Genomic DNA, 26474 nt, shown 5'->3' on the forward strand with positions numbered 1-26474 from the left:
CTCTACCAGACGGAGTGGAGAAAGTCCGCTCTCCCACATGGACCGCGGTTTTCCGCAGCCGGACACGCGGGGATCTGAAGTAGGCGGGGCCGGTCTGGCTGCTCCGTACAGGTGCTACATAGGTCCATATCTATGCAAGTAATGTAACGCAGATGGGGCTTTTGCCATGCTACTGCTTAGCGTGTACATGTCACGTCGCCTGTTTCAAAACTTCACGTGACCTGCGTGTCAACCACGCAACTGGGATATGTATCTATCAGATTGATCATTCTAATATTGTTAGCAATCCTCGTTTGCAACGCGTGAAGTGTACGAGATTTCTATCTTCGTTTTATTCGGGGTTTGATGCTCGCCTGGCCGTTTAGCGGTGGTAGCCGACTCGGCGGCGAGGCCCGGTCGTGCCTTAGTATGGATCGCGGCAGAATACTCCGGTTGTGCCTAACATGGAATACGAGAGACTTGAGGCATCTAATACTACCATGCTGATACTCTGCCAGTTAAATTCTCGAAAATTTTGGGAGCAACCCCATTTACGGCGCGGAAGCGGCGCCACATGGCGGGCTTTCTGAACGGGTAACTCTCGGGTGCAGTAGTGAAAAGATCAAATTGAGGATCAGATTAGGGTATCGTTCTTCCAGCTCCAGTTAGTCGATCTGCTATGGCATGTGCGGTTGTGACCCTTGTTTGGCCTCCATAGTCCTCCGGTGTACAGAGTAAGAGGAGATGTCAATCGTATATCGAAGTTTTCCTGAATTATGGCCAGACAACTCCGATCTCTGGATTCTACCATGATTTAAAATCGCCCAATTGAGGAGATTTCACTGACCTTTTATCGTTCCAATATAAAAGGCTCAGTTAGATGGCTAGATGCTTAGAAATCAGACCTTCGTGTCATCCCAAAACATCCATCTTCTACAGTGGCTACTAGCGAGGACTGGGTGAAGTGAGATTAATACGAAGCAGGCAGCAAGGATCAGCATGACATCCCTGCATTCCTGCGTTAGCCATGCAGGCCCCATGCCCTCCAATGTTAACGGATTGGCTGGGAAGGTTCGCTAAAACTAGGATTAAGGCACCATATACCTACCTATCCGAAGTACCACTGCAAGCCCAGCATTTCGTCAAAAGCTGCTGCCGGCGGTCGTCCGATCAGAGCCAATGTTTGCTCTGCAGACAAGACTTTCTCTGCAGATCATCACCATTGCCGGTGCCAGAATTGGTAATTCTCGTATAGATGTAAATTGGCGGTCCCTCTCGTCTGCATCAATTTTCTAGAAGGTTTAGGAAGGTAGTTCTCTATATAGCCGATATTACCTCGTAGACTCGGGTCATTAAAGGTCTTTGAAAATCCAGCTTCTTGAACAGCTGGTTGTCTCGGCTGCGTACTTTCACCTAGGTCACGGACAGAAAAGTGTATCCATCTGCATGGTCTGCATGGACCCAGCAGTAAAGCTTGGTAAGTTCAGATTTGTCCTCGTCAAGGCGGAAATTGCTGACTAGCTGGCAAATTCAGCCGCACGGAGCCTAACTGGATGCTGGACCTGTCGAGTCCGTAAGAAGAAATGTGACGAAACTCGGCCTGTGTGCCGTTCATGCACTTATTTTGGGTTGGAGTGCCATGGATACGGCCCGAGACCCGAGTGGATGGACAGTGGCAGACGACAGAAAGAACAGGCTGCAAAGTTTAAGCACATTGTCAGCCAACGGAAATCGATGAATCGAAAGGAAAGGCTGCCTCGGGAAGGGCGTTCGCCGCACGATTCTAATCCGAGTCGCGGGCCTGTATCGACCGAAGACGCCCCAACACACATAGCATCGTCGTCTACTTCCGCACCCCTCCCTTTTAATGATCGCAATGATATCGGAGGTCAGGACCCGTTTCTTGATATGATTTTAAGTTCCTTTTTGGACCCGACATGGAATGCACCGCCCAACGGTGACTATGTAGCTACTGCACCCCAGTCCTTGATGAACGAAGAAGCTCACCAACGCCCACCTGCATTTTTCAGGAACAGAGACTCAACGCAAAACTCATTATCACCCGTATCGTCCGGGGATTTCTCATGGTTTGCGCCTGACAGGATGGGTTTGCATGACGGCAAGGCTGCAATCGTGCCACAAGATGAGATGGGATTTGCCACGAGTGGACAGCCCCTCTCCATCGTGGATGAATGGGCATGGGACTCATCTTTAAACGGTAATGGCTTCCTCAGTCAGTCTGGTGTGGACGACAAGGTTGCCGGAAAACCCACTGCTCCAGGACCTCTCCATGAGCCAGTCCGACATGGAGGAGCAGATGACGCGTTATTTATGCACTACTTGGATTGTGTATTCCACATCCAGTACCCATTTTACCTCTCCCGCAACCCACGAGGAAGAGGTTGCCTCTTCTCGATTTTAAGGATGGTTAAGCCTGCTTACCTTGCAACCCTTGCGCTCAGTGAACGAGACCTTCTCTCCACCCATCCGCAACAGGGCGATGTCACTGCCAGCCTAACTCAACTGCGCTCCAAGGGTGGGTACTATGATCTGGCAGCTCAGGGGACACAGCGCCTGCTGCAAGAATCACATACATGGAATAGAAGTGCTCATATGGTTCACAATATTGAGTCTCTCGCGTCCATCCTTCAGCTCTTGTTCTGGGAGGTATGTGGCCTCCACTGCTTTCCTTGTCAGGTCTCAATGGCTCAACAACGATCAAGCTCTTTGCCGGCGCCAGAGGGAATTGGCAGGTCCTCCTTCGTGAAGCCGCTCGCCTGATTCCCGGGCTTCTAGAGGCGCGAACACCCCTGACCAAACCCAAACCGGCATGTTCCGACTATACAAATCTTCCACAGCAGGTAGAAACACTCTCTCTCGACGATCATTGTGCGACTGGTGTCTTGCTTGGCTCCTTTATATCGCTTGATATCATCGCCTCCGCCTCCACTCGGCAGCCCCCTTTTCTCAATATTGACCACGCAGAGGCGCTGCGCAATCCCTGCATAGCATTGGAAAGTATTATTGGCTGTAGCAACTCAGTCATGGCGCTTATCTTTGAGATCTCCTTGCTAGATAGATGGAAGGAGGAGTCGCAGGCGGTCCGCAAGCTAAGCATTATCGATCTGGCGGAGCGTGGCCGCCAGATCGAGGAGCGCCTTCGACAGGAGCTTGGAGACATGGACAGTTTGCCGGAAACCGGCCCATCGCTGTTGAATCGCTCAGGAGCGCTCTCTGCCCCCGCCAACGCCGACGTTAACCGGCTTTTCGCCCTCTCAGCACTCATCTATCTCCATGTTGTCATCTCAGGGGCACACCCGGAGCTGCCGGAGATCGCAGATGCGGTCTCACAAGCCATAGCTGTTTTCAAGGGTCTGTGGGACCCAAGACTGCTACAAAGCGTATTAGTCTGGCCATTTTGCGTGTCTGGCTGCCTAGCCTTGGGCGAACAGCAGAGCTTCTTTCGCGACCTTTTCTCAGCTGCAGAAATTACAGAATCGACGGTTGGTACGTGTTTTGAGGCGTTTAAAATTATGGAGAAATGTTGGGAAACCAGAAAGTCGGGGCCATTTAATTGTGACTGGGTTTCAATAATGAAACAGCGGGGTTATTATGTTTTGCTCAGATAGAACGATCCGATAGAAAATGGAGCAGTCGTGGTCCGCAGCAAGCATACAAAGCTAGCCGTGTCTTCTTCCAGATGAAATTCCGGAAGTCCAGAATCCAGGTACATCCTCGCCTTGCCGTTCTTTTTATTTATCAGCCAGTCGTTCACATCTAAAAGACAGCCAATAGCAAGGTTGTTCTGTAGTCCAGTTCGAAGGAGTCACTGAATCAGAGATGGCAAGTTGATTACTTGGTCATATTCAGCACCATGTATAAATTTATAACTAGGTATACATGTGGGTAGACTGGTCGTGGATTGGATATGGGTTGATCCACATGATGTTTGATCCAACCCATATGGATTATGGTTGATCCACCACCTACCCAACCCAATCCTATATCCATGTGGATTGGATTATGGATAATGGATATATCCATACTACCTCGTCAGGTAACCTCTGGTATTTAGATTACTACCTATTTTTCTAGTATTCTAGCCACACCACTAAGATATTGTTGGTGAGAGCCATGGTATGGTCAATTATTGAGCATATCCATGGGTCTAACCGCTATGGTTGATCATTAACAAACAATGATCTAATCTATGAGATCACCTAGCTATGAGATCATTCGATATTCGAATGGTCAATGCTAGAAGGAATTGTCTATAAATACTCCCTGGAAATCACCCTATAGCTAGTTAGAATTAAGCAAGGAATCAAGCCATTAAGCTAAGGTATCCTTAGCTATTTTCCTTCTACTATTCTATTCTATTTAACCATTCTTCCTTTATACCTAGGCAAGCTTTCTACTCCCCTTTTGCATTCGTGAATTTTCCTTTGTCATTTATATACTATTTAGTATATACTATTCATTTTCATTCACAGATATCTATATATTTTATTATATAATATAATAGTTTACTATATAAATATTATATATTACCTATTAGATAACCTAAAATAGGCATAATTAGGCAGGTAGGGGTGCCCCCCTAAGGGTGGGACGAAAAGTAGTGCAGAGATATATATTTCTTACCACTATCCTAATTAGAGTTGTATTTGATGTGAGTTCGGGCGAGTTCCAGCCTAGTTAGCACCAACCTGCTGCAATTTCGAGTTGAAATTTTAGAAATTGAATCTAAATTGAATCCAATGCAGTTTGGTGTGGTTTTCACTATAAAAACCCACTACTAGGCCTAGATAGGCTATACTAACTAACTATGGTTAGATTTAGTTCAGTTTCGGGTTAGTTAAACTGCTAATTTTAACTATTTTAACCCTTACCATTTCCCCCTTTAGGACCCCTCTAAGGCCCTATATCAAGCATGCTTATATATAATTATGATTTCTATATAAAATATATAGTAATTATCATTATACTAATCTAGATCTAAAATATCGATTTGATATCTATGGGGTTAGATAGGTGGTAGTTAAAAATTATTTAAAAGGTATAATAGTTATCAGACCCTGGTGCCCTTATATATATATCTCTGTACTACTTTTTGTGAATAAAAATAGTGAATAGTATATAGTATATAGTAGATAGTATAGAAATGACAAAGGAAATTTCACAAATGCAAAGGGGAATAGATGGCTTGCCTAGGTATAAAGGAAGAATAGGAAGGATAGTTAAATAGAATAGAATAGTAGAAGGAAAATAGCTAAGGATACCTTAGCTTAATGTCTTGATTCCTTGCTTAATTCTAACTAGCTATAGGGTGATTTCCAGGGTGTATTTATAGACAATTCCTTCTAGCATTGACCGTTCAAATATTGAATGATCTCATAGCTAGGTGATCTCATAGATTAGATCATTGTTTGTTAATGATCAACCATAGCGGTTAGACCCATGGATATGCTTAATAATTAACCATACCATGACTCTCACCAACACTTTTATACCAACCCATGACAGAGATAATTATTCCCTTATATCTTAACAACTACTATGTATTTTTAAATAATATTTATATCACTAGATAGCCCTTGATTCAGGCTATCCAGCAATACTAATATTAATTAAGAATATTTAGAATTTAATAATTTCTAGGTAAAACGGTGCAGGTTAGTTAAACCTAACTTAAAAAACTGTAAAAACTGAAAACTGCAGTTTTTACCTAACCTAGATCAGGTCCAGGGTAGCCTAACCAAACTCAAAGTGATTCCCTAGGCTTGCCCCCGACCCCGCACCACTGCGAGTTCAGTGAGGTTTGGGTTCGATTTTTGCGGGTCGGTTATGCCACTCTAATCCTAATTACTGTCGTTTAAAATCTAAAATCTACTATAACTCTAGTTTTTCTTAGTAGATCTAATATTTTTATTTTATAAATAGATTAATAGGACTATTCTTTATCTATAGATATAAAAATATTCCCCTATCTAGGCCTAGGCCAGGTTAGATAAGCTTATCAGCTTCTAGAGGCCCTAGATCACATGCACCTAATGGGTTATCCATATCCATATAGATTAGGCAGGTTCAACCTATATCCACTTGGGTTGGATCAACCCTACCTAGATCCAACCCAAATGTGGATTGGGTTGGTTGGATATGGATTTGTGGATTGGGTCAGCCAGTCTACATATGGGGCTGTGGGGTCATAGTTAAACAACAAACCCTAAATGGGATGCAATGCATACCACCCACCCTCATGGATAGGAGACACTACAAAACAATTCCAACCCCTTGCTTTTGACGGCATGCAGGATATCAAAGACACCGTCTCTATATCTCTCCTGCTGGTCGACTATTACTGTGCAATGAGATGGAAATCTAGGTTTCACAGAGCAGCTTAGCTTGCGAAAAATTTAGCACTACGTAGAGGAATCTTTGTCTGTTGGGATTGAGTGGAACATTTTACCGGTATTCAACACTGAAGAGTCACCCCGGCCCATACCGGGAATTGATCTAATAAAGTATTCAGTTCATAATAGACACTCTGAATAACAAAGGACAGGTCCTATCTCTGGACCGCTCGCTGAGGAGCTGCAAGGTGTGCGGCTGGATATATTGACATATCCACGAACATTATTGACTACCCAGGTTTGGCAAAGAGATATGAAAGAACAGGCAGGTTGTCTCAGCAAAGTCGGTCACCGGTCTAAAGCTGAGAGTAGCGCCATTTCTACTATAATAAGGTTGCTGGGTTGACAAAGACTTTACACTTAAGTGTCAGTGGCTATTCAAGCTTACTGCGGCCAGCGTACAGTTGGCTCTCCCTATATATATGGTGTTTTTTTTTTTTTTTTTTTTTTTTTTTTCCCCTTTATCTGGACGCTACACAGGCGGGTTGCGAATACCGCCAGTCCACAATCTGACGAGGCCCCTTTCATTGGTTAACTTAGAAAATCGAACACCTTTTGCAGTCGGCAAGGTGCTGACGTGATGACCAGGCATACTTTACAGCAGCAGCCACTGATGTAGGCTTGATACGGAAGGTATGAATGGTATGCTCAAATAGAGGGTTTAAAGAGAGCAGGTAAAAGAGTAATACGTCATAAGGAAGGTATTATTAAAACCAAGCAGGCTTCACTGGTTCATAGAGCATCTGGCCGATACACATATACAGGCCTCCGAATCCTATACTCTAGTGTGTGAACTCAAAAGATCTTTATTATACTTGGTAACGAGAAGAAGTTGGTAACGAGAAGACACATCCGACATAGGATATTTAGTACGCAGAATGCCAAATCTGACGCTCGGCTGGTAAGTAATTAGCATTTGTCCTGGTCAACCAGCCTTCGATAGTATCGCGGGTGATTGAGTATACTAGAATAACGGCTGAATGAGCGKGTAATGACCGCGATGGTCGCGACCCCATTCCTGTCTTATCGTGGTAGGAGGACCACGAGTCCGCATGCGGGCAGAATATAACTTGGGCATTAGCAACTTCGCCGGCAATAGATGAGACCGCGCCGTATTTGTCACACTCCGTTCCTGGATAATGTGGGCTGCCTGGCACTCAAGAGTAGCTGTCCCTCTGCCAGTGGATTCCACGATAAAGATCTCCTTGCAAAGAAACAGAGGAGTAATTCAGATGTGTGCTTGGAGTGCTGCAAACTACCACCGATTATGGTCATTGACAACTATACTTATAACCATAGCCCTCTTTTATATCCTCGCGGCTGATTTATGACAAACTCTTTCTATCCAAGACACAAGCAGAAGGCAGGGAACGAAACCTCAGACGCTTGAGACCCGCATATTATTCGACACGAAACATCCTGTTCGCCCCAACATTACCCACACCGCTCGTTAGGGTACCTTTCTCTGATCCCTTTCTTTCTTAGTGGATTTCACAGAACAATGACACAACCTGATAATCATATTTCCAAGCTTGCCGCTAACAGCGCCCCTTCAATCCATCCGGAGTCAATCCTGGGGGATTTTCTGCGGAATAATGACGACGTAGTTTTCGTTCGGTTCCAATGGCAGGATTATTCAGGAATTCTTAGGGGCCGTGTGGTACCAGTCAAACAATGTCTACAGCTTGCAGCGGAAGGTAAACTCGTCCAAGTCCCTCCGTTTGCCTTCGAGTGTGTGTTGGATAATACACTCAGGCCGGGCATGGATCCGACCGGGGTGGATTGGCTTGTACCGGATTGGACGAGTATTCGCACCAGTTCGCGAAGCAGCCTTCCAGACGGATGCTATGCCACCGTGATGTGTGATGTTGTACGGACTACGCCGGCACAACCGGGCCCGAATTTTGATTTATGCCCGCGCCGGGCACTAGAAAAAGTGATACATAAAGCAAGAGACACCTACCGCAAGGATTTTCTAGTTGGTTTTGAAGTCGAGTTCGAAATTATGAAGGTCTCCGGGAATGGCGGTTTTATCCCACTAAGTGCCGGGATGGGGCGGTTTGCCATTGCAGGACAGCGTGACCCATGCTTCAAATACGTGGAAGAATGTATCCATGAGCTGCAGGTGGCGGGGGTGAGCATCCTAACCTTCCAAACCGAAGGACGCAGGGGCCAATATGAGATCTCTCTGGGGCCGCTTCCCCCCTTACAAGCAGTCGACCAACTCGTCCTGGTACATGACTGCATTAAAAGTGTGGTGGCTCGCCATGGGCACGTCGCCACCATGTGCCCCAAACCAGTGCAAGGTCGGAGGCAAGCCACGGGCCAGCACACTCACATCTCCATTCACCCGCCAGACCGCGAAGATTCCTTCCTCGCGGGCATGCTCAAGCGACTGAGATCGCTCTGCGCATTTGGCTTACCATATGATCTCTCCTATGAACGCGTCCAACCCTATCTGGGCGGTGAAATCGTCGCATGGGGGACGCAGAATCGAGAAGTTGCCATCCGGAAGATCGGCCCTGGGCACTGGGAGGTCAGATGTATCGATGCAACTGCCAACATGTATCTGGCATTGGCAGCATTGCTGAGTGCTGGTATCCTCGGCCTTGGGCGCCAGGAAACACTCACGTGGCCGGATACCGCAATCCCAAAACAATGTTTGAGTGGTATTGGAGAAGAGCCGTGCTACCTTCCGCGGAAATTGGAAGTTGCACTAGACCTCCTTGAGGCGGAGATATCTCAGGTAGAATGTATGATGGGAAGTAGGATCGCGCGCCATTACTTAGCGCACAAGCGGTTCGAGCTGTCGCGGACGAAGGAGATGGATGGCGACAAGGCAAGGAACCTCCACATTGAACTCTTCTAGTCGCAAGGTGGCAAAAGTCTATTTTGTATTGACCGGAAATGACGCTGTGTCCTAAAGGGGAATATGATCTGGTCTGTAAAATCCGCTCCCGGAGAAGACACGACAATTAGATTCAAAGTATTTGAGAAACTTGCAGCCACGAAGCCGCACGTGCCGTTCTTTTTCATTTTACTTTTCTTATCTAATCCAGTGATCTCTAGCCCTGGCATAATCACGATTGATAAGGACAGGGCGCAAGTGACAGGGGGCTTGAACAAAATGCCGTTCACGGCAGCACCATAGACGGGGGAAAGCGGATGCCACATTCGTATTTTAAGGAGGTATCCGTCACCTCTTTACCAATGTCTCTAAGATAGCAAGAGATACATTGCCAGCTAGATCTTGCGCTCTGCCGAGCTTTATGGAAACCTGATCCTCAATAACACTGAATCGCTGTCATGGCTCGTATCAATAAAGAGGCCAACTCGCGCTTCTTTACTTCCATCCCCATCCTCGACTTCTCTCAAACTGCGTCAGTAAAGACGAAACCTGGCTTCATCAGGGAACTCAGAGATGCACTCATCAATGTGGGCTTCTTCTACGTGAAGAACACACCTCTGCCGGCACAGGTAGTCAAAAGCCTGATGGCACAAACAGTGAACGTGTTCGATATGCTCATGGAAAAGAAGCTGGAGATGGCGATGATCAACAGCAAGCATTTCCTCGGATACTCTCAATTAGGAGCGGAGAAGACCGGTCAAATGGCGGACTATCGAGAACAGTTCGACGTACACTTTATACTCTCACCGTTAGAAGACAAGCATGCTAACCTCCACATCCAGTTCAGTACCGAATTGCCAGCCCCCGCTCCTGACGAGCCGGTGTATCAAAATGTCCGCGGTCCGAATCAGGTAGGAAGGCACCCTAACTGGCTAGATACGCGCGCCATGTGGATAAGCATCTTTTGACACATGACAATTCTCCAGTAGTGGCCAGACGAGACTGTTGCTCCTGGATTTCGCCACGTTATAGAGACGTACCTCAGGGTCATTAATCAAATTGCCGAAGCATTCAAAATGCTGGTTGCCGAAGCCCTCGATCTGGAGCCAGACTCCTTACATCGCCTGTTCGATGTCCCGCCGCAAATCAAAATGAAACTAGTCAAATATCCTCCACCGCCACGATCTTCCGGTTCAGAAGAGCATATCAATCTACAAGGATCTGGGGCGCACAAGGATGGCAGCTTTCTCACTTACCTGCTGCAAGGAACCCCTCACCTGGGCCTTGAAGTGCAGAACAAAGCAGAAGATTGGATTTCGGTGCCCCCAATCCCTGGGTCGCTGGTTGTCAATATCGGTCGGTCCCTGGAATCAATCACGCGAGGGGTCTGTGTGGCTACCACCCATCGAGTGCGCCTGGATAGCGACTATTTTAGAGCTACCGATGGCAGCTCGCTCGGGCCCCGTTATTCCTTCCCAGCATTCCAGAGTTTAAGCCTGGAGCTCACGCAAGAAAACATGTTTTTAGATCTTCCAGCTCATATTACTGCACTGGCGAAGGACCGAGAACTGAATTCCGACGTCGAAGAGGCTTTTAAGCACGTGTACAATGGCAGCATTGGGGAAGGCACTTTCATGGCACGCCTCACAAGTCATCCAGATGTCGCACAGAGATGGTATCCTGCTGAGACTACTCGAGCACTCGAAAGACAGAAAGGAATCAGAGACGAGAGCCATAATCACACGCGAGGAGAGTAGCATCAATCACAGTGTTGCCGTGGACGCCACATTATGGTTTGCTCTGTGGGATTGGCTGAGTGTTAGAGCAACTAAAACGCAAGCGACACGGGATCTAATCAGTTACACTAATTCCATAAGAGGATTTGGATTGTTTGGTACACTCACTGCTGTTTTCACGCAGCTTTCTGAAGCTGGTAGCATATTTTACTCATCGCTTCTTTGCGGTCATATTACGTGGGGATGAGCGAGGCCGACGTAGATATAGCTGTAAAATCGCATAGGGTGGTAGTGCATCCACCTTCCGTAATAACATAGGCCTACGTTTCAGGCATTCCGGACTTGTGGCTGGGTATGCATCCGGTGCTGGGCCATGCTCCCTGTTTACGCTCGGCAACGCACCCCTTGCGCATTAAGATGAAAGGCACATTAGCTGATGGGCTCCTTGCAGCTAAAGGGGATGTTGACAAAGCACTGCTGCGTGCATGTCTGCTTTGCACCCTATTAAATCCTTGGACTTCTGATATCAGTGGTGTAGCTCAAGAGATTTCCCTGTCGGTGTTGCCAATGTCCGCCTTCGACGGCATTACATTTCCCAATTATGCTTCATTTTGTCTCTAGGGCTGTAGTTTAGCACAGCGATTATGTCCCATTCGAATACTGATATTTACGCCATTCGCAGGAACTTCCCTGGCCTTGAACATGGCATCATCTGTCTCAATAATTCAAGTGGCACAGTTGCCCACAAAGCTGTGATTGACATGCATGTTCCTCTCCTATTGAAAGCATCATATTTCTGCTGCTATGCAGTTCATTGCTCACTGCTTCGTAGGGTCCAGTCATCCTTACGCGGCCTCCCCTTAAACCTAGGCCTTCGTAATCCGTACGATTCCCGCGCAAAACAAGAGAGAAAAGAATGTTTTCAGAAATTGGCTTCATTCATAAATGCCTCACCAGATGAGATTGGTAAGTCATGGCGGACAAATGTTCAGTGCTGTCCCCAGGGACATTAACACTGACGGAGAACCGCAGCCTTCGGACCCTCGTCGACGCAACTCTTTCACAACCTCGCCCAGAGTCTCGAGCCTTCACTCGCCACCGGTTCCGAGATCATTATTTCAAACCTTTGCCATGAATCTGCTATTAATGCCTGGTTGCATCTGGCCAAGCGTTCACGCGCCACTGTCAAATGGTGGACCCATCCGCCAACCAATAATCCAACCCTGTCCCTGGAGAACCTGCGGCAGCTTCTCTCTCCCAAGACTCGACTTGTCACCTGTAATCATGTTTCGAACGTTTTCGGGACAATTCACGACATTCGTGCTGTTGCAGATATGGTACATACAATACCCGGTGCGATGCTCTGCGTAGATGGGGTAGCGCTGGCACCACACCGGCCCATTGACGTGAAGGCGCTGGATGTGGATTTCTACTTCTGCAGCTGGTACAAGATCTTCGGCCCTCATATTGCCCAGCTGTACGCCCATCAGAGGGTTCAGGAGCGGCAAATGATGAGCATCAATCATCCAATTCCGAGCCCATCTGCCTGCGATGCCAAACTGCACCCGGGGATGGGTTGCTTTGAACTAGAACAGAGTTTGATCGCCGTAGTGGACTACATCAATTCTATCGGCTGGAGTAGTATTGTTCACCAAGAGATGGTTCTTCAGGAGGCACTTTTGAGTTATCTTCACAGCAGGATGGACACTTTCACCGTTTATGGGGAACCGTCTTCGGACCCGTCGAGGCGCATATGCCTGGTCAGCTTCCGTGTTAATGGGCGATCATCGAAAGAGATTGAAAACATCATCCAGTGCCACACCAACTTCCGCATTGCCAGCGGACATGCCTATTCGTTTCGGTATGTTTATGATGTCCTCGGGCTTCCGGAAGACGGGGTGATACGTGTGAGCTTCGCCCATTATAACACTCTCGAGGAAGTAAAAGGATTTACGAACATGTTGGATCAGCTGCTCGCGAACGAGTTGGAAGGCCATACCCTTCCCTGTGGACTTTGCGGAATGGGTCAATAGTTATGATGTCGTAGAGTGGGGGATGCTCTTCTCATCGGGCTCCTCCTGGAATAAGGACGTTATCATGCCCAGGGGTAATATACTTCTGAGTTATTGCTCAGGAACATGGGCCGCTGCTGCAAGATCGACGTATCTGGTTCCATCGGATTGCCAAGCCCCTTGGCGTCAAAGAGACTTTAGGCTAGGATCTAGGAACGATGGGCACCAGAACTATGGTTATATAATCTCGGCTCACTGGGAGCCCCGAGTGTCCGAGAATTACCTAATCCTTGGGTCATCATCCAGTTTATACTTGTTTCCGTGTGCACTGATCATCCACTTTCTTATCTTAGTAGATAATGCCACCCTGCTTCAAGATACTATAAATGAGTGGACCGTATGAGGTGCTAGTCAATCCTCTTATAATTTTAAACTTCGCAAGATTTTCAAGATGCCGAAGCCAGTTGCAATCATTGCCGGCGCAGGGCCGGGAACAGGCGGTGCTGTCGCCCGCCGGTTTGCAAAGGCCTACCCTGTGGTTCTGCTTGCTCGATCGCAACTATCACTCGACCCCTTGGTTCACGACATCACGCAGAGTGGAGGCTCTGCAATTGGCATACCTACCGACGTGACCAGCTCCTCGAGTATGAGTTCGACAATGGAGCAAATCAAGACCAAGTTTGGTCCTGATCTTAGCATCGCAGCAGCGATCTATAACGTTGCAAGTAAATTTATAAGAAAGCCTTTCCTGGAACAAAGCCCAGAAGAGTTCCTAGAGAGCCTTGAGCCGTCCATTAAGGGTGCATTCAACTTTGCTCAGGCCACACTGCCCTTGATGTTGAATGAAAACAGAGGACAGTATCCACCCACCCTCATTTTCACAGGTACAAGCAACTCGAATCTACTGGTATAACATCTCTAACTGCCTATAATAGGTGCAACGGCTGCACTTAAAGGTAGCTCTGGACTATCTGGGTTCGCCATGAGCAAGTTTGGAATCCGTGCTCTGTCTCAGTCTCTCGCGCGTGAATTCGGGCCCAAAGGCGTTCACGCGTCCCATGCTATCATTGACGGGATCATTGATACCGAGAAGACTAAGGGCTACAGTCAAGACATCCCGGATTCGAAGATTGATCCTAAGTGGGTAAGTGCATGGGCATCTCTGGAGCGAACAGTTCTTCTACTGATCGTCGTTCACCGTTCACTAGATTGCGGAATCGTATTGGTTTTTGCACACCCAGCCCAAGACTTCATTTACTCATGAAATAGACCTCAGGCCGTATTCAGAGAAGTGGTAAAAGGGAAAAAAGAATGACTGTCCATTAATCCTTGACTGATGTTTAATGACGCAATTATCCTTGTGTGATAGGCAGGAGCACCGCCTTCTACATGAACGCTGGCACAGACGGGATAGGTGCTTGACAACCAATGTTTATGTCCGCGAAAACGCCTACTACAGACACCTAGTGGACAAATATTTACGTTACAGAAGCCGGGGACCACAACTACAATAGAGCGTCAGTGCCTCCAGTACAGCCGAAACTATTCTACAATGCTATCACTTCTCTATGAGGGAGTAGATATATCAGGTGTCGAAAGAGGTCTAATCCTAGTTGTCATACGAGCGGCTCTCTTTACGGAGACATTTTTCCTCCATAAGATGCCTTATATTCTACATTGTCTGAGTAGTAGCATCGCCTAAATGTCACGGAAATGGGCGAAGAATCAGATCGATCGACGTTGGAGAACTATACAGGAAGCCCACAGCATGTTGAGTAGTTTGGGAAATCTCATGAACGATATGATTCGATTTCGGATTTTAACTCCAAGATAAGATCCTTTCATGAGTGACAGGAGTACTAAACTCACTGCCAGGCGGAAACATTCTTCTGGACAAACTCCTCCCAAGTAGTAGGCTTAGAGTCAAGAAGCTTCAGACTAGGTTCCAGGGGCTCTCCCAGGTAGTAACCAGGATCCTCGACGAACAACTGGTTCTCAAGGTACTCCTCCGCAACAGCAGGAGGCAAGGAGTCCTTATACTGCTCCGGAGAAACCTGTATGAAAACAGCCTTCTTGCCGGAAACCTGAGAGAAGGTGTCCACAATTTCTTCCGGGGTGTAGTACTTGGCAGCCGCCAGGATTTGCTTGTTCTTTAACTGATCCGCGTGCTTAATCGCGGCCTTCACAAAGAGACCTGCATAGGTACTTCAGTTACTGTTTCGAAAACATAAGATATAGGACACTTACCTGTATCCTGAGCGGCGTCAAACAGAGGGAACTTGGCTTGCTTGCCAACAGGAAAGAAGAGCTGGTATGAGCCATCCTCAGCCCGTTTGAGCATCTGCTTGAAGTTGCTCATGTAGTATCCAGGAAGGACAAAGCTGCATCCCACTCCTGAAGCACGGATATACTTCTCAACATTGGCCTTGCTATCAAAATGAGGAACATGGGTCAGTCGTCCCTTGCTCTCTTCCTTCACATGGTGCAGGGAAGAGAAGATGAGGTGAGAGACGCCAACAGCTTTGGAAACATCGGTCACATTCTTGCCCTGGGAGTATTCAATGTCGGCGTTCATAGTTTCCCAGTAGTTGGTGACCAAAAAGACGGTGTGGGAGCCCTCAAGGGCTGCGGTAAGAGAGTCCACAGAGCTCAAATCAGCCTGGCTTTGTCAATGATTGCTTCTGAAAGTCTAGGTATTCATGTGAAATCCTACAGCGACAACTTCGACACCCCGCTTGGCCAGCTCCTGGGCTGATTTCTTACTAGTATCGCGGGTGATACCTCGGAGCTTGAATTCCTTAGAGAGTTGGGGATCGGTGAGGATGGCATCAATAACAGAACCACCCTGGTTGCCGGTGGCGCCAAACACGGTGATCAACTTAGACATGGCGGAGTGCTGAGATGCAGTAGGTTGAAATTGGACTTAAGGATATGATGAACGTAGTTTTTTGGTTTTGTGTGCTTGATGATTTAACCTTAAGGATCGAGACTTCCGGGGAGCTTTTATACCTTCAAACCTTGATTTGGCCAAAAGGCAAGTACACTCCCTCTGGCAAGTAAGTTATCGACGAATGAATAAGCTCGGCGTCGAATTAAAGGCCGATTGCCGCTGATTCTATCTTGGCGGATCCCCGATCCCCGCTTTGGCAGAACCTTTTCGCAGCCACCCTGCAGCTTGAGTAAGACAGGAGACCATTTGTCAGATCGGGTGTCTGAAAGTCCGAATACAGTTCGATGACGGTACCTTAGATCAGACCACATTCATGTGTTTGTCGATCTCCTCGCCAATTTTCATTAGCACCATAGTGCCTAGGACGTACGTCATGTCGTCACTGAAGTAGCCCTTAGAGCCTTTAGGGGTCGTGGGGCATATCCGGCCCACCGCAGTAAGGTTGGAGCACGGCGGGGTTTGGAGGAGGGTAAATGGACTTGATTGGCCTGTGCAGCAGAGTCCAAGTGGGGCTATATMGCTAGGTAGCCGGTTGCAGATCATTATCTTGCTGCGACTGGACGGTTTATTTATGTGGGCTTTTGGTAATAGGGAAGACCTTCAGAAGGCCCAGCAAATCAACAGCTAACGATTGATGGCATGGCTGTCCCGTAGAGAGGACAGCGATATATAATGATTATCAACAAGAGAAGAACAACAAGGAATTATCCTGCGAGTATCCTTTTGCCAACGTGCTGTAGAATCGGCCCCAGGGCGTTAACCACCAGATTCATCTTCGCCAGCATCACTCGCTTACTATTAAGTAGCCGACAGAATACCATCCTCATTCTCATATATCACCACAATCATGTAACCTGCTTCATTCCGTGGGGATCAGGTCGTCCCTCATACTCCGTCACAGGGCATGCTGGGGCAAAGCAGTGTATTTCCCATCGCATTGGTATAGACTCACGTCCATTAACGCATCCCTAAAGATGCCTAAGGATGCACTTTCGACGGCGAGTGAATCTAAATGGTACTGTTCCAAGTTTTGAGAAGAACTGACCATGACTGGATCCGGAATATTGGATTCGACGGGAAGAGTCGATCCGGGCGGACGCAGTTGATGGTCTCGAATCGCAGCCGCCCGGTCCATAAGGCGTTGCAGTGGTCGCATTATCAACCCTTCTCTGTGGCACACTGGCCCGTTCCATCGTTCGTAAACACGGTCCACGACCATCCACGCGCGATCAGACAAAGAGGAGGTTGGCCGCTCGCAGAGTTCTGACAAAACAAAGGCAAATGCTTGCCACTGGACGTATCCCTGAAACAACCATGACCATTTTGCAGTGTGTTGGTGAGTCTCGAGTAGATAGACGAAATCGAGTACTTCAATAGCCGTGAGGACAAGGACTTCGCATCGGTCAGGCCACAAGGTTGCATCAAACCCTTCAGCGGTCAGCAGAGAGAAATGAGAGACAAGCCACAACCGTGCAAGTGCAACTCGTGCAATAGTCGCAGCCACCCAGTGAATGGGGATGCTGAGATCACAAAACTGGAGATATCGTTCGTCAAGGAGCTGACGAGACTCTTCTATTACCAGATTACGGTTCTTGAAAATTTCCTTGTGACCATCCACCCTGGTTGCCGCCATTTGCATCAACTTGCGATTGGATATTAAGATCTGACAACGGACCAAAGTCAGGGTCATATCCGTGAAGCCGACTTTCTCTTGTGGAGGCTCGACTAAATCGGAGGACCAGTCGTCGTCGTTGAGATTCAACGGCAATCGTGTGTCGTAGTCGCCTTCCCGGATCTGGGGGCTCGTTGCTTGATACTCAGATGATTGAACATGCAATAGATAGATGTACCACCAGAGTCGTCGCCGCATTTCTGTCTAGAAAGGGCTTAGACCAAAGTGGCTGCCATCACGATGGAGCCCAGGACCTAAGCCAAGGCGGACGACCACAGCTATCATGGTCCAGACAAATTGTGCATCGTTTGGATGACAAGCGCAGGTCAAGAAGAGGACGGCTGCTTGTAGCACCATAAGTTTGTGGGTTTGAAGAAACCCTGCTCGCGCCAACGCCTGCTCGACGGCGAAGCGATATCGTTTGACCAAGGTACCGTGGTCAACCCCCAAGCGGCGGAGGCATTGTTCTGGGGCCATGCTCGAGATTGCGGCGAAGTAAACAGAAAAGGCCAAGGCTTCAGAGCCGCTATCAAGCACTTCTGGATTGGCGCTCGTTTTTTGAATCAGGCTCCTCAACGCTGGTTTATGAACGATCGTAATTATTGGCCCTACATTTTCTTCGAAGGCATTCAAAAGTATCTGGCTGCTAGGCGGCGAGGGATGGTACCTGCGTAGTGAGTGAAGCAAAGAATAATAACCAAATATAAAAGGACTGGAATTTTCCGAGTATGCTGCAGCTGAAGTGGGTGATGACGTGTCTACCTCGGATGACAAGACGGTCGATGAGGGGGACACGCAGAGGTCTCGAAGTTCCTTGATCTTTCACACGGTCATCAACAGAGCTCAGCCAGCTTCTCACGCGTCCATACTCGTGTCTAGGATGAGAAGAGGTGGGGGCATAGTTTACCTGATTTCCTAGATCCGTCAGCACCCGATGGTCCACGTATCGGCTTGTCCCATTGCTAGGGTCAATAACTAATCGTCCAACTTGATCTCCCAGCGTGCTGTTAACTGTGCTAAGGGTCGCTGTTGGTGAGCCTAGGCCGTGACAAATTCCGGTATTAGGCTCTTCAACTCCCCTTTGTAAAAAGGTGGCACGAGGCTTCGAAGGCCCTAGACCTGCATTGTGGCTGCTCTCTGGACCCTCCTGAATGTCTGCAGGGGCAAGTTTAGCAATGCTTTGTGCGCTGATTTCCTCGACTTTCCGTTCCAAATTGCTCAGTCGCGAGATCAACTCCGCCTTGTTGGACTTTCTTGGACCTTTCGGAGGCCTGCGCCCAGGTGGTGGGAATGTACACTCAACCCCCAGCCTCACACAGTTTTCACAAGGAAATACTTTGTTACATCGGACCTTCCTTCGGTTACAGTCGCGGCAACTACGAAGGAGTAGGGATGGCCCTCCTTTGGAGAAAAATTGGGGGTTCTCTGGTTTGACGTGTTCGTGAGCCATTTGAGCATAGTTGGAATGATTCCATGCAAATTGGAGGTGCTCCCCACATTCCGCATAATTTCAGATAACTTATCTGACGGTTGTTTGGACTTTCTTATTAAGCTACCGTTGTTTCCTCTTGGTGTTGCATGTTCCACGGACTAGTGTGCTCCGGCCATTTGCTTAAACTCTTTTAACCATTTGAACGTACTTGAACCATCATGGTAGTACCTCGGGCCAGATAAACGAGGTATTGATAAAAAAAAGAAGGGAACTGTATATGATATTATAAAAGGCTTCAGTGCAATAGGAGAACCTGGGGACTCGGAATAAAATTTAGAATAGTCCAACACTCCAACCTTATGTAACGTCAATACTAGATACCGACAAACACAGGAGCAACTTAAGAGTGAGAGCGAAAAAGTAGATCAGCAAGAGTAGGTTTTCCTCAAGGTGAGAAAGGGGAAGTTTAAGAATCGAAAACAGTTCGCTCTATGCACGAGGTAAATGATTCTACCCTGGGTGGGTTGGATACAGCAACCTCGAAAACTGACAGGGTCTTTCAGTTACCTGCCCTGCTCACTTGGCCGATGTACCTCGTCTATTAGCTTTAGATTAGGTTGTCACTTTCATTGAATCGCAGCACCATACCGACACATCTACATGGGTGTCAAAAGTAAATGATACATCCCTTTTTTGAGGGGTACGTGCGAATATATTCCGCCAACTAATTATCCGCACCTTTTACGTACATCTTCCCATTCCGGATCTAGACAATGCCTCGAGAAAAAGGGTCTAATGTGCTTTCACCCTAGTTAGCTCCCGCATATGTAAGCAAATATATAGGGTAACTACCTTTTTGAGGTTCGGGCCAGTGTGGTGGGCGTAGAGAATGATGGGTCTCATGGTCGGCATAGTAAAGAGAACTGGTGCTTATTTGGGGAATGAAGTAAGGCATTAGATAAAACATCTGCGGCTTTATATTCCCCTGTATTCACATGTTAGCCTTCTTGAATTACTAAATCAAAACTTGACACTACTGAAAGTCGTTTAGGTAATAGTCTACTACATGGGGAAGGCTAAGATAATTCATTCCTATTATGTTTTGTAGCCCAAGCCTGTCATCATGTCAAAGAAGCCTACTACGAGCCGTACAGGTAGCTATCGCCCTTGTGAGGAGCTTGCTTGCTCCGAGGACTGTTCACCGGCAATACACTTGGGCCTTGAGTTCCAGACAGCCTTTTAGACATGATTGAGACTATGTGAATTAGACAACAAGGTAATAGGGCACATTTTCGCGACCCCCTACCTAATGCCAGAAGAAGTTAGGAAGGTCAAACTGATAGTCCTGGACCACTGCTGACCAATCTGGCCACTCGGCGTTGCTAAAATCCAGCCCAGGCTCGTCTGCAAGCGCGTCTCCAGGAAGACACGGAGAAGGTCCTGCGAAGACAGATTGATATTCTTCAGACGGGCGTTCTGAACTGCGGTTAGCAGTGCTCACGCTCCCGTTATCTTTTCTCTTTCGGGCTTTTTCCTTMACTGATATCGCTTTCGCTCTAAGCGCCACTAGAATGGTCGAATTGGATCCCGATCTGAAGCTGGTACTATCGGCAGTCTCCTGAGAAAATACTGCATCCACAGCGCGCCATGCTCTGTCAATATTGGGGCCTTCGGGTCTGACGCACAAATGCCACAATATGTACATCGCAACATGGTACTGCGGGTAAGCCTTCTCAATCCAGGTGAATTGGCTTAACAGACCATGTTCTAGGGAGAGCCTTGGCTCGAGAATTTCCAAAGCTTCAATAAGATTCTCTTCAGTGGCAAAGTCTGCCTGTGGGCGAGAAGGCTGCAGTAATATCCACTGGAGTTTTGTGACGAAGTCCCGCTTTCGAAGCAGGAATTGAGAGCAGGATAGCGTTAGATTTTGCAAAGGTATGATCGGATTGCAAAATCGGAGCCACTTGTCGATGCGTTCCCTGGTTTCTTTGAATATTTGGGCTCTTTCGGCTTCGTTTGGAGGGCATGAGGGCGAAGATGACGCAGCTAGGACCGCCAACTTTTGCATCGTCCTGGTAAGGTCTATATTGATTAATGAGAATGTCATCGGTGTCCAGTAATTTTTCGCGGGAGGAAGGCTCTGCAGTTCAGGATGGAGATCTGTGTCATCAAGGTTGCGAGGTAGATCAACGTCGGACCCCATTAACAGGCTATTGGTACTCTCTAGGCCGTAGTCCTCCCCTCCACGGCTGTCTCGCGTGACCAAATGCCACCAAAGGCGTCGACGCATCTCGGACTGGAATGGAGATAGGCCAAGGCGCTCCCCATCGCGATGGAGGCCCAATGACTGGGCTATACGGATCGCAAGACCGTTGAGAATCCACATCCCTTTGCCGCGGTTTTGGACTCGGAGGGCTGCCTAGAGCCCTGGTTAATATACGAATCTTTATCGAAGGGAAGGAGAACCTACCAGGTATATTGCCAATGCCTGGAGTCCAGTCACAGTCGGATGGTCTAAGAAGTCTCCATGGGCAAGAGTCTGTTCCAGGCCGAGCTTAAACCTGAGTAAGAGGGCATGTGAATCCTGTTCTAGGGTTATCTGAGGGTTCGGGGTGTCGAGAGAGCTCGTTGACGCGAAGTAAATGGCGAAGCATAATGCCAGGTTTTCTAAAGGTGCCGTCGACGGGTTGTCGATTGTTGAATATACTTTTACCTGATCGGTCGGGAGGTGTAATATCTTCAACCCTATACATACCTCCACACTCTCTACGAAAAGGTTCCATAGTCTTATCGCCAGTTGTTGAGGTGGATGAAGACTAGCTGGTGGTACTGATAGTATCGGCGCCGAGAGTATCCCCTGCGCATTATATGGGGAAGACGCTGGAGCGGGCAGTGATCCTGTGAGAGGCGGTGTAAGAATATTCTTGATGTTGTGCTCCTACGCGAACTGTCAGAACAGCACACAGCGAACAAGGTGAAGATATAATGCGATGCCTTACTTGCTTCATAATACCAGAGAGAAGTGATTCGTTAAAGTATTGAGTTGACGACCCTTTCTGGACGATTATGTCCTCTGGGGATCTATCGTTCCCGCTATTGGCATCGAACGCCGCGGGCGGCGCTGAAGGAACATCCGTCGAAGTCTCGGCGATAGTGGCATTTATGGCCGAAGACCTGGCTTGTCTAGCTTGTGCGACAGACTTCTCTAGGCTGGCTACCCGGGAGGCCATGTCCGCCATTATAGTATTCGCAGTTCGCCGTCTCCGGGGGCCCAGAGGCGGATAGCTACAGGTCCTGTCGGACCGTATGCAAGCCGAGCATGGCTCTTTTTTGTCACACCGAATTTTCCTTTCGTGGCAGCTGTAACACGAGCGGTGGGCCAAGGGAGTGGACTTGACTACTCCCACTGTGCGTGTGGATTTGGGCTCTGGGTGTGACCCGATGCGAGAGTGAGATGTAGTCTGTTCCGACCTCATATCAGCATGCGATTGTTGGGTGCAGAAATGTGTAGCATCGAATAGCATCGGATTTATTATAATAGTCGACAAAATGGATCTTCTGCGAGGCTGTCGCGCTGCGAAAGAATTGTCCTGGTGACGCGGAGAGGGATTTAACCAGCTTGATTAGGCCGGGGGCTACACCAAATCCTTTCGGTCACTTTAAGGCCGATGCCGAGAGCTTGTTTCAGTATTACCGTAGCTCCTCTAGCGGAGTTTTTTTTGTTCTTGTGGCTGATGGACTATCGATCTTCCAGGACAAGAACTCTGTTTCTCCTGACTTTTTTGACAGCAAATAAAAGGCGATATGATCGGGATGTGGGCTATCTTGGCTTCGGTCGTAATGACCACAATATGTAGCAAGCGCTGACTACAAATACTGACCGAATTCCATAGGACGGCTCAGACAATATCATGGCGAGACCTTCATTCAATCTTTCCCTTGTAGCGGACTTTTGTCTTTTCTCAAAGATCTCGAAGTCTTATTTTGGCTTTTATCATTATGGAAAGTTCGACAGCAAACAACCAGAAAGCTAGTGGCTCAGACGTCTGTTCCATGTCGCAGCGCAATGATTCGGAAAAAGCTATCAGTGCCGAGTCGAGACCTCCAGGGAGTGATGCTCCAGACGGCGGCTCTGGTGCGTGGCTTGTCGTGCTCGGTGCCTGGTGCACTTCCTTTTGCAGTTTTGGTTGGCTCAACAGTATGATTGACAACCGAGCTTTAGCTGTACAGCGCTGACAAGACTTAGGTGTGKGCGTGTTCCAGGAGTACTATCAGAATGAGCTGCTTAACGGCTATTCGCCAAGCACCATTTCATGGATTTCATCGCTGGAAATCTTCTTCATGATGGGCATGGTGTGTTTTTTTTCTATCAACTGACGCGAGTACTAATAATCTCTTAGGGACCCTTCGTGGGGGCCGTGTATGATCGCTACGGTCCCCGGCTATTGCTCCTAATCGGGAGTATTATGCACGTCTTTGGAATTATGATGGCTAGTCTTGGAAAGGACTACTATCAGATACTGCTCGCGCAGGGACTCTGTTCTGGTCTTGGTGCCTCGGCGATCTTCTCACCCTGTGGGTTTCTCTATTTCCCCGGACTGAATCCGATGCTTGTGAATTGACCATGTCAGCTATCACCTGCGCGGCGGCATGGTTTAACCGCAATCGTGGAGCAGCGTTTGGGGTACTATTCACAGGCTCCAGCGTTGGCGGTATCGTTTTCCCCATCCTGGTATCACATCTCATCCGCGAAATCGGGTTCGGTTGGGCTATGCGCGTCTGCGCATTTCTGATACTTTTCCTCCTCATCATCGCCAATGTAACTGTTCGTGCCTGGCAGCCTCCGAGACCCAAGAGGGTTACAGGGGCGCAACTCGTTAAGCCGCTCACCGAATTCCAATTTGTCCTACTTGCAGTCGGTTTCTTCCTCTTCACGTATGGCTTCTACGTGCCCATCAATTACCTTCCCACCCAAGCGCTAGCGGCAGGAATGAGCTCGAACCTCGCTCAGTATCTCCTGCCGATCTTGAATGCAGGCTCTCTTTTTGGCCGTCTTTTCGCAGGCTTTATGAGCGACAAAATAGGCCGGTACAACATCTTCATCGTCGTGTGCTATCTGTCGGGAATCTTTATTCTGGCCCTCTGGTTGCCGGACTCCAGCAATGCGGGCCTGGTTGCCTTTGCTCTTTTTTTCGGCTTTTTTTCGGGGTCTTATGTTTCCTTAATTACGCCTTTGATCATGCAGGTTTCGCCCATGGCGGAGCTTGGCTTCCGTACAGGTATTGTTCTTTTCGCTAGCGCGATTGCTGGCTTGACAACGAATCCTATCAATGGCGCTATCTTGGAAAGTGGTGGTGGATGGTCTGGATTGAAGATCTTTTCTGGGGTGTTCTGTCTCGTTGGCACTACAGTAGTGCTTATTGCGAGGATAAGGAAAACGGGGTGGGAACTCTTCGTTGTGTTTTAAATATTCGGCTAGGAAGGAGGGGTGTGGGCATTCTTGATCAAATATTTGTGGTACATAGAACGGAGAATAATTGCTTAATACGAAACTCCGCTGATGAAATCCGACGGTATGCCGAAGAGGATAATCACATTTTGTGCTTCAGAAAGCTTGCTGTATCTTTTAAAACCTCATCAATAACGCTTAGAAAAACAAGGCAATTGATTAGGATTTTACGCCCTTCAAATCAACATTCTTGTCAACCCCTGGCCTCCTCGGCCGACAACCCGAACAGGCCAGGAATTGCCTACTGCGGTTGGCCCGTGGAAGAGAAGTGCAAGTAAGCGGTTCTCACATTCAAGATAAAGATATCTTGTTATTCAGGTGTGGTTCGAATTTAAATTGACTTTAGCGCAAACGGCCAACCTCCATCCATGTCACAAAAGGGATATCAGAATAGGTCACAGTCTCTCATACTAAACCCGACAGAAGGCATTACGTCTGGGTTTACCTTTGACAGAGCCCAGCAGCCGAATACAGCCATCTTGGAAAATCACTGGGCCCTTGTGAAACACCTCGCCCCGATCAGTTTTGTGGTACAACTCATCCACCAGCACTCTTGCTGCGGGATCAAGACTAGGCTGGTCTTTCCACTTCCACTCTAGACTGCCACCATATTCCTGAGGCAGGTCCGAAGCATCGATATAACGAAGAAGGACAGATTTGGCTTCCGAGGAGGATAAGATTGATATTTTTGCCCGGGTGCCCGGATCAAACCATCGGCTGATCAATTCCCAAATAGATCTGAAGAACGCCGGCGCTCCGACCACCTAAATATGGTACCTAGATTAGACAAGGGGCTAGATTGACCGGAAGTTAATGTTGGTTTACTTACGAAGACTCGTCCTAGAGTTTCCGGGTAATGGGCCGTGGCAAGCGTGCTGCCCAGCTGGAGATACTGACGGATCGACCACCATTGCTGCAGACTGACGCCGCTAATGTCCACAATGTGCGTTGAGGATGACACCGGACGTGACATATCCGGGCGGGGAAGCTCAGAGGTAAGCGGCAGGACAAATTGCAGCAGATTTTCATACAGAGCATGAAAATGCAGCTCGAATGCGGGGACGGGAGACACCTCGTGGCTGGCGGGTTTTGGAGCAGCAGAAACCAGCTTGAGGTATTCAACAAGTTTGTCCCTGGTGAAATATCTCACTGGAAATACGTAAACCGGGCGTCCATCACGATCTCGCCGACCGATCCATTGTGGGTACTATATGGCCATATATTGGCAAACGTTAGAGTAACTTCTTTCGTGGCGAGAGCCGAGTGAGATAGAGTCCCATACCATTTGCCGGGTCAGCTCGTATGCGTCAACATCAAGCTCCTCGTAGAAGTGCCGTATCTGATGCTCTCTTCTCCATTTCTGAAAATACTCGAATTGTCGACAGGCAGCCTGAAGGTCAAACTGTTTGGCGGCCAGAAAGCGCCTGGATACGTATCAGCCACGCGTCATTGTCATTTCAAATCCAAGGCAGTACATCAGGGTGTTGTCATCGGTGTTCTGTTCTCGACTGAATTGCTGAAAGCCGTGTCCGCGCAGGAGTTTCTTGAATAAATCCAGTGTCTTCCCCGTAGTCGCTGAATGGGCCATTGCTTTACGTATTGGAGCGCGGAAAAACAAATTAGCCAATGAGTTAACAACAAAAGCGTTCACAGCCAGCCAATCGGAGGGTCTAGGAGATGTTGTCTATGGACGATGAATATCTGGGAAATATCATTTAATTGATTAGGTACATGTCGCCAAAGTGCTGGACAACAGCAGCACGGAAATAAAGGAGATATTTGAAATGTCAGAAAAAAGATCTAGACACGCATGGTAACAAATGATGGATGAATAATCAAGTGTTATACAGCTACCTACGTGAAAGAAGATTCCTTGGGAGTTGAATGCAGCGACGGCGGGGAAAACGATACATCAGCGCAGTA

General features: G+C 48.0%; 9 protein-coding genes across 9 annotated transcripts; 5 read left to right on the top strand and 4 right to left on the bottom strand.

The window, feature by feature from the left end:
* Window positions 1–1644: 1644 nt before the first annotated feature.
* Asppvi_007052 (fungal specific transcription factor domain-containing protein) lies at window positions 1645–3621 on the top strand (the record flags this gene model as incomplete). The annotated part of the gene is made up of 3 exons (XM_043302946.1): window positions 1645–2646; window positions 2703–3486; window positions 3605–3621. 3 exons carry the CDS (start codon window positions 1645–1647, stop codon window positions 3619–3621), a joined length of 1803 nt encoding a protein of 600 aa, XP_043158881.1.
* Window positions 3622–7893: 4272 nt separating this feature from the next.
* On the top strand, window positions 7894–9261 carry Asppvi_007053 (uncharacterized protein; the record flags this gene model as incomplete). The annotated part of the gene is made up of 1 exon (XM_043302947.1): window positions 7894–9261. The coding sequence occupies one exon, from the start codon at window positions 7894–7896 to the stop codon at window positions 9259–9261; it is 1368 nt and encodes a 455-aa protein (XP_043158882.1).
* A 437-nt stretch (window positions 9262–9698) lies between these two features.
* Asppvi_007054 (uncharacterized protein) lies at window positions 9699–13009 on the top strand (the record flags this gene model as incomplete). Its single annotated transcript, XM_043302948.1, has 4 exons — window positions 9699–10151; window positions 10230–10915; window positions 11809–11942; window positions 12009–13009. 4 exons carry the CDS (start codon window positions 9699–9701, stop codon window positions 13007–13009), a joined length of 2274 nt encoding a protein of 757 aa, XP_043158883.1.
* A 430-nt stretch (window positions 13010–13439) lies between these two features.
* On the top strand, window positions 13440–14286 carry Asppvi_007055 (uncharacterized protein; the record flags this gene model as incomplete). Its single annotated transcript, XM_043302949.1, has 3 exons — window positions 13440–13872; window positions 13924–14132; window positions 14197–14286. 3 exons carry the CDS (start codon window positions 13440–13442, stop codon window positions 14284–14286), a joined length of 732 nt encoding a protein of 243 aa, XP_043158884.1.
* Window positions 14287–14853: 567 nt separating this feature from the next.
* Asppvi_007056 (NmrA/HSCARG family protein) lies at window positions 14854–15875 on the bottom strand (the record flags this gene model as incomplete). The annotated part of the gene is made up of 3 exons (XM_043302950.1): window positions 14854–15182; window positions 15236–15647; window positions 15702–15875. 3 exons carry the CDS (start codon window positions 15873–15875, stop codon window positions 14854–14856), a joined length of 915 nt encoding a protein of 304 aa, XP_043158885.1.
* A 958-nt stretch (window positions 15876–16833) lies between these two features.
* Asppvi_007057 (fungal specific transcription factor domain-containing protein) lies at window positions 16834–18087 on the bottom strand (the record flags this gene model as incomplete). Its single annotated transcript, XM_043302951.1, has 2 exons — window positions 16834–17814; window positions 17881–18087. 2 exons carry the CDS (start codon window positions 18085–18087, stop codon window positions 16834–16836), a joined length of 1188 nt encoding a protein of 395 aa, XP_043158886.1.
* A 2261-nt stretch (window positions 18088–20348) lies between these two features.
* On the bottom strand, window positions 20349–22281 carry Asppvi_007058 (fungal specific transcription factor domain-containing protein; the record flags this gene model as incomplete). Its single annotated transcript, XM_043302952.1, has 4 exons — window positions 20349–21461; window positions 21513–21755; window positions 21798–21980; window positions 22042–22281. The coding sequence occupies 4 exons, from the start codon at window positions 22279–22281 to the stop codon at window positions 20349–20351; spliced, it is 1779 nt and encodes a 592-aa protein (XP_043158887.1).
* An 827-nt stretch (window positions 22282–23108) lies between these two features.
* Asppvi_007059 (uncharacterized protein) lies at window positions 23109–24509 on the top strand (the record flags this gene model as incomplete). Its single annotated transcript, XM_043302953.1, has 4 exons — window positions 23109–23240; window positions 23306–23395; window positions 23443–23617; window positions 23674–24509. The coding sequence occupies 4 exons, from the start codon at window positions 23109–23111 to the stop codon at window positions 24507–24509; spliced, it is 1233 nt and encodes a 410-aa protein (XP_043158888.1).
* A 452-nt stretch (window positions 24510–24961) lies between these two features.
* On the bottom strand, window positions 24962–26139 carry Asppvi_007060 (SEC14 family lipid-binding protein; the record flags this gene model as incomplete). Its single annotated transcript, XM_043302954.1, has 4 exons — window positions 24962–25315; window positions 25381–25758; window positions 25834–25975; window positions 26027–26139. The coding sequence occupies 4 exons, from the start codon at window positions 26137–26139 to the stop codon at window positions 24962–24964; spliced, it is 987 nt and encodes a 328-aa protein (XP_043158889.1).
* Between the last annotated feature and the right edge of the window lie 335 nt (window positions 26140–26474).

Source organism: Aspergillus pseudoviridinutans, assembly GCF_018340605.1.
Source record: "Aspergillus pseudoviridinutans IFM 55266 DNA, scaffold_4, whole genome shotgun sequence".
Taxonomy (NCBI): domain Eukaryota; kingdom Fungi; phylum Ascomycota; class Eurotiomycetes; order Eurotiales; family Aspergillaceae; genus Aspergillus; species Aspergillus pseudoviridinutans.